The following is a 7,411-nucleotide window of genomic DNA, read 5'->3' on the forward strand; positions in this document are numbered from 1 at the left end:
AAGGATTGACTTATTGTGTGTTTAGTGGTAACACGTTATGCTAAATTGCTAAGGGTTTATCTTATTTCATTTTTAATAGTAATTTCTTTAAAAAAAAAAGGGTAGCGACTACCAAATTAGTCGCAATATAAATTACAAACTTAAAAAAAAAAGTTTCAAGTTAATCAACTTCAACAACTATAATATTTCAAAAAAAAAAAAAAAAAAAAAAAAAAAAAAAAAAAAAAAAACTTCAACAACTATAATTTAGTTGCAAAAATTATAATAGCGTCGCAAATTAGCGACCACATAGCAACTAATGCAAAATTAGTTGCAATATTTGCGACTACTCGTTTCTTTCAATCGCAAAAATATTCTTTGTGACTGAATATTATGGGTGGTCGCAAATATCAGTCACAAATTAGCGATTGCATAGCAACTACTACAATATCAGTTGCAAAATTTGCGACAATCCGTCTCATTCAGTCGCAAAAATATTTTTTGCGACTGAATATTAGGGTAGTCGCAAATATCAGTTGCTAATTCCCCTTTTTCTTGTAGTGAACGACTGCTTGAACAGCTTGGTGATTAAGCGAGGGATTGACTTGCTTCCGCTCTGCAAGCAAAAAAATAAAACATACAAATAGAATTACAACCGGAAATTCATGAGTTGAATAGAAGTGATACAGTCGGGTAATTCATAAGTTGAACAAAAGGGGTACAGTCGGCGGCTTACCCCTCCCTTCTTGTCTTCCTTGGCCTCCAAGGCCGCCTTTCTCTCCAGAAGCTACTCCTTCCTCAGTTTAGCAGCCGACTTACCAGGCGTCATATCTAGAGGCACCATGTTCTTCCCTTTGTCTGCAAAAGCAAAAGCAACAATTGGTCAAAAAATGAACAAAAAACAAAGATATCAATACAGACGATAAAATGTCGGGTGTGTTATAAGTCTACCTCGCTTGAACATAGGGCTAAGCCCACAGGCGGAGAGAAAAGCCTCGTACTTTAAGTAGTCTAGATGGGGTATCCAGTTCTTAGGAACAATAATTTAAGTCCCATCCTCTAAGGGCATGGTGGTAGTTTTAAAGAAGCTCGGCTCCATAATTTGCTCGTAAGCTCTAAAAGACATCCGGGGCAGGGCACACTTCTTCCCGAGCAACTCCGGGTCCTGATTGTACTGGCGAAGGAACCGATTGTGCCCCAAAGTTGGAGAGCAGACCAAGTAGGAATTGTTCTTCCAGCCAAACCATTTGGACGGCTTGTCCAAGGTCATCAAATACTTCGGGTGTGTGGTTAGAGTGTACCACGCACCATGTCCTCCTGGAGCCCGACTTTTATAGTGCATATGAGCAAATGCAGCAAAACTGGGCTCAATGTCTTGATACTCACTGGCGGCAATGAAACCCAGTATATTGAGCCCTGAGTTTGGGGTGAGTTTCTAGACGCCCACGTCATACCCCTTCAAAATTCTTTTAATCCCGTTGTGAAGGGGGAAGCGGAGGCCGACTTTAATCACAGCCTCATAGTAGCCAAAATAGTTATCGGCATTTTAAATGTCGTTCTCCCAGGTAATCGTTGCCTAAGGCGGGGGAACCTCTATTCTCCACCCCTCTCCTACCGAGTGCGCATTTGCAAAAGCTCTAAAGCTGCTTTGCATAACAGCTAAGTCCCTAGGAAGCATTTTAGTTTTTAAGGGATTTGGCTGATTCGACCCTTTTGCCGACTGCTGATACTCAGCCGCAATGTCCTCTTGGTCAGAGACAGACGCCTCTGTGCCGGATCTCTCGGCGGCTTCCTCGCCGCCTGACCCCCCTTCATCGGACCCCAAGTCTGAGGCATCGTCCTCGTCGTCTGCCCCATCAAATATGGTGTCACTAGGGGTTGTAGGGATGCCACTCGGAGAAGAGCCCACCTACTCTTGCTCCTCTTCTGCTCCTTCTCCTCCTCCGAATCCTCGTATACCTTATCATGAATAACTTCATCAGCGGGCACTCTTCTAGCGCGCCGCTTGCTCGGCTTAATAGCCGTTTGTTTGACTCTGGCCATGGTGTCCTGCATAGACATAGAGACAGAGGTGTTCCGGGATAAGCAAAGCAGGTCCGAATTTCCAGAAAAGGCACCCCTTGTTCTAGATTTAGCCATACCAAGAGACCGGCTAAATGACCTAGGCGGTGCCATGTGGGTTGATGGAGAGTCCATTTTATTTTGAAGCCTAACTACACAAGCGGAAAATTATAAAAAAGCTTGAAAGGAGTACAGGCGTTTACCTTTAACTTGTCTTTGGAAATCTTAAAATTGCTACATGCGGTGACCAGGTATGTTCCTTAAAAAGCTGCCGGAAAACGCGAAATCTAAGGCAGACGGATGCAGAGTGTCTCTCTCTAAAAGCTATATCTTTCTCTCTCTAAAAAGTCAAATTTCAGGTGTGAAATGGGGAGAGAGGGAGGGCAAAACCCTTCTATTTATAGAAGGGTAAAAGCAGGGGCATCCCTGTAAAACCCTAGAAGGTGAATAGTTTTACTATTCTCCGTTTACTAACTTCTACGTGTCACAAGCGCCACGTGTCACCTGTGAGGGGCAAATGTTTGTGGACCAATCAGAGAGGGCCATGTGTCAATCCTAGGTAGGTCCATTTGCACTAGTAGAAAAAGTGCTATTTGTAACTGGCGAAATTGACTTTTTGTAACTGGCGTTGTTGGTTGCGAATGCCACCGTTACAACTAGTAAAAATTATTTGTAACTGACTAATGTTAGTTACAAATAATGTACTATTTGTAACTGGCTTACCCTAACGCCAGTTACAAAAAGTCTATTTTCCAAGGTAGAAAGCATACTATTTGTAACTGGCATTAAGTTACGCTAGTTACAATTAGGGTATGATTAGTAACTAACAAATCTTAACGACGGTTACGAATATATTTTTTATATTTTTTAAAAAAATATTATTAGTAACTAGCATTAGATTATGCCAGCTACTAATAAATAAATAATTTTTTTTAATAAATATTTGATTCGAATACAAGAATGGTAATATATCCTACCAAACGTCCCATCGTCAAATGAATTACAACCTGTTACAATTCAACCAACAAAACACGTACTCCGAATACTTCCATATAACTTAAATTCACCAACAACATACAATATAAACACTCCAAATAATTCCACAGATGTATTATTCATCCACAACAATACAGTGCAACAAAATTAACTATACTTTCCAAAAAACAATTAAAACTTGAATAAAAAAAGAAAGAACATTGATTTATAATTTTAAAATGTAATAACAATAATGAATAGGCTAAATAAAAGTAGATATATTGAAAAGTGTTATATTGTTTTATTAAGCTAAATGCGACTAATCATAACATTGATTAATAAGATAACTAGTCTTTCAACAAAAAATTAAGCCTAAAAAAACTTAGCCCGTTGTTCTCAAATCTCATCTAATTCTACATCGTTGTAGGCTGCAAGTCTTGCCAAATACTCCTGCAAATATTAAAAAAAATACTTGTCTATAATACTTTATAAAAATAGAACATCAACTAAAACTCGTATAAAGCATTTTAGCTTGCAAAGAAGAGGTAAATTAATCACTAACCTCTTTCAAATTTCCCTTGCAATCGCTAAGAAAGGTACTATCTCATACATATACATCTCATTACATAATAAGTACATTCGGTCCGCAACTATTAGCTTTCTCTTTGGTTTGTACCAACTCATTATCCGCCTTTTTTGACAAAGTCATAACATTCAAGAAAAGATAAATATTAATATAATTAAGTTACAAATATCTTAGATCATTACTTGCAATCAATGTATTACCTCATCAGTAAAGAAGACTAAATTTGCAGGCCACCCCAAATCACAATCCAAGAAAGTTTCTAGTAATGCATATTCAAATACAAAACAACATCTGGAAACGAGCATCAAGATTCGCTGCTGGTGGAGTAACATGTCTGACTATGGTATCAAGCAAATCCGACATATTCTTAGCTTCTTCAGCGGGGCACACTGATGAGGCCCATCCTTCTTTTGCAGAAGCATAGACGAGAATAGGAAAATCCAATTGTTCCTCTGTAAGAGCATTAAAAATTATGTCACGCACTATTAATTTGCAGAGATGGCATAAATCATAAATAAAGTAGCATTCATCAAGCGGCCATTCTCATTTAGATTACAAACTTGTAGCACCAAGATTTGCAAATAGATCAAACACCAAGCTTTCCACTTCACTACATCTCTCTTCAGATACTGCATAAGCATCATTTAAGCACAAAGATTACAAATTATCATTGAATGCTTTACATATAAAAATGAAAATAAAAACACACTTATATGAAAAGTCTAGTACTATATAGAACCCCTCAATTAAAATACAAACAAAACTAATAAGTTAAACAAGATACACATATAGCAAATATCTAGCTACAACTATATAAAGTATAGACAATAAGAAGTCATCTGCCCCCTAAGTCAAGATTAATAGCCTAACCTTGTCCAATCAATATAAATATGAGGCCCATGTCCCGCGCTTTTTGGTATATATCAAGTAGTTTTGATGCTAGGACTTACCATTTGACCCAGCCATTCCCGTGTTGATACAACCTGACCAAAATATGGGTCAACCCTGAAAGGGAGTATATGGACTCTACGTTACACTTCCTAACCTAAGATTAAATTTGGAGTATATATATATAGCGAAACGCACATGAAAATTAGAATGAAAAACGCACAACCACCCTTATATGACCTACTGCACTACTTATTTCATGCATATTTATCAGCGAGAGCAGCAGACAGAAGGCTATCAACTTGTGACTGATAAACAGATTGCCCTTTATATTGTTTAGTCCTTTTTTCTTTCACCTTTTTTCTCTCTTTCATGTATTCATTACAATAAGATGTATCGAGTACTTAATAGAACGTGTTCCGGGAATCACAACAACCACATTTATTAATAAAGGGATTAAAATTTCTGAATTTCAGTTCTAAGCTTCACTTCTAAATTTCAGACTAATTTAAGTTTTGAATTTCAGACTAATTTCAGTCCTGAATTTCAGTTCTAAGCTTCAGTTATGAATTTTAGACTGATTTCAAATTAGCCAAAAAAAAGTCTTATCTTCAAACATAATTTCATGTTTTCATAACATATGTTCTGTATACTAGCAAATAACATGCAAATGTGCGGGAGGAGGAGATGCACATGCGACAACAATGGCACTTCTCAGCTTGCTGTCAAGCTATTCATGGGATGCAAAGGTAGCCATAGCTTTAACGGCACTAGCAATAGCCTATGGAGAGTTTGGGTTGGTGGTTCAGCTCTTCTCTAGTCACCCTCTCGCCAAGTCTGTTGCTGTCCTTAAGCAGCTACCTACAAAGAGGATTGTTGAGTTCAGGCAGCAGCCTCAGCAGTACATCTCAGCTGAGCAGCCACCTTTATCTGTTGCTATGACAAACATTCCTACTGCTGCTTACTAGACTATCAGGAGTGTTGTGGCCTGTGCCACACAGATTTTCAGTCTTATTGGCATGAGCTACGAGTGAGTTACTCTTAATCAAAACAATCTAATCTGATCATTAGTTTATTTCCTATCATTCTCCGAGGAAGTAAGTTACGCACTCCATGCAGCACCCTCAAGTCTAATTGATTCTGAGATAGAATTTTTCTTCTTTTCCCTGTACTTTTAGCCAGCTCACAGTCTCACACTAAAGGTAGCTTGAACAAAGTTGCAATATTGGAGCAAGTTGTCCCCAATAAAGGAACACACCATGACAGCACACAAATTACTAATCTTAAACATCTATAATCACAATATAGGAACAGATCTTCAAAAGGAAAGAATAGCTATCATCTCAAACATCAGTAATCACAATCCAAGACTAAGAACAATGACAACACACAAACTGATAACAACAATGACCCGCTCAACAGGACATAAAAATAAGTTCAAGATCGCACATAAAAGAAAGCTCTGAATTCAGTTCTGAAAGTCAGCTCTGAATTTAGTTCTGATTTTCAATTCTGAATTCAATTCTGATTTTCAGCTCTGAATTCAGTTATTCTGATTTTCAGTTCCGAATTCAGTTATGATTTTCAGTTCCAAATTCAGTTATGATTTTCAGTTCCGAATTCAGTTCTGATTTTTAGGTCCACTTCACATAAGCCAATATATGTAAAGACCATATATTACATTGAGAAAGATTAAACGTTCATGTAAATTTTTTTTTTCAATAGTGGAAAATATAGATAGCATAACATCCTAGGCCGAGGGATTCTAATGGATACAATATTACTATTAAATGACGACTCGTTACATCATAAACTAGCTGAAACCCATGACTGCTCCATGACAATAAGATGGAATACATTTAGAAGACAAATATAAATTAATCATAATAAATTCTACACAATATTATACAACACATACATAGACAAGTCGGGTAACTAACCATCACACCTCATTTTAACATTGATGGTCCGGTGGCAGAAATACACCTGTGCAAAACTCTGTTCATCAGGCTACAAAACTGATACTTTAGCAATTTAGTATTAGACCATACAAAGCTCTTTGACAGTCATGAGTCAATTCAAGTTTTCCTTTACAAATAAACATAGAAATAATGACCTTCGAATATCTACTTCCTCCCTTTCCCTTCCCCAACCCAAGGCCGAACATCCAATTCCTCCCATCCTGCTCCCCAATGGTGACCAGACATCCAATTCCTTCGCCTCCCGCTCCCCAATACAGCCAATAGAAAGGCCGGACATTGGTAATTTCGCCACCCTCTCAACAATAGAACGACATAAATGAAATATTATAAGCAATCAAACCCAAAAAACCAATGATTAACTACCAGAATCGAAATATTAAAAGAATTTTGCCAAACTTAGGGTTCATCATTCGAATCAAGGCGCACACCTATAATAATCAAAATACATTACATTCACAGAATCATATATTCACAAATGAATGAAATCGCAATTTCAATTAACAATTAAAAAAATAGATTAATTAAAAACTAAACCTGAAGACTGGAGTTTTGCTTTGTCGAAGAGAGAGAACTCAGAGAAGGCTAAAGGCAAACAGGCGAACACCGGTCGGCCGTCGTCGGAGTGCGGCCAACGTCGATCTGAGAACAGCGCCGGTCCTTGAATGAGAGTGAGGGGAGAGGAAGTCAGGAAGAAGTTAGGGCTCTTCAATGTTTTCTTTCTGCAAAATTGGGAATTGGGGGAATCTATACTTACTATATACTAAAGTAATCACCAAATGGACACTTAGCATAATTTTGTGAAAAATTTTCCCTCTAAAATACTATTCATTTATTTTCCTTAAAAAATTCTATTAAAAATTTAAATTCTATTAAAAAAATTTATTTATGCAACACATATTAATTTGAGAATTTACAAGATACTCCGTAGACATTAATAAAT

General features: G+C 37.3%; 1 protein-coding gene across 4 annotated transcripts; it reads right to left on the reverse strand.

Moving 5' to 3' along the window:
- Positions 1-3,214: 3,214 nt before the first annotated feature.
- LOC145558466 (uncharacterized) lies at positions 3,215-7,181 on the reverse strand. 4 transcript variants are annotated; one of them, XM_081619717.1, is made up of 5 exons: positions 7,006-7,181; positions 6,430-6,475; positions 4,162-4,230; positions 3,578-4,053; positions 3,215-3,465 (listed from the first exon to the last, which is right to left on the reverse strand). In XM_081619717.1, exons 2-4 carry the CDS (start codon positions 6,440-6,442, stop codon positions 3,875-3,877), a joined length of 261 nt encoding a protein of 86 aa, XP_081475843.1. In that variant the 5' UTR covers positions 6,443-6,475; positions 7,006-7,181; the 3' UTR covers positions 3,215-3,465; positions 3,578-3,874. The 4 variants fall into 4 exon arrangements, 3 of the variants coding, with proteins under 3 accessions (XP_081475843.1, XP_081475842.1, XP_081475841.1); XM_081619716.1 differs by having other exon boundaries at positions 6,430-6,507; XM_081619715.1 differs by having other exon boundaries at positions 4,552-6,507.
- Positions 7,182-7,411: the final 230 nt, after the last annotated feature.

The sequence above is a fragment of the Chenopodium album genome, chromosome 9 (genome assembly GCF_948465745.1).
Source record: "Chenopodium album chromosome 9, dcCheAlbu1.1, whole genome shotgun sequence".
NCBI lineage: Eukaryota > Viridiplantae > Streptophyta > Magnoliopsida > Caryophyllales > Amaranthaceae > Chenopodium > Chenopodium album.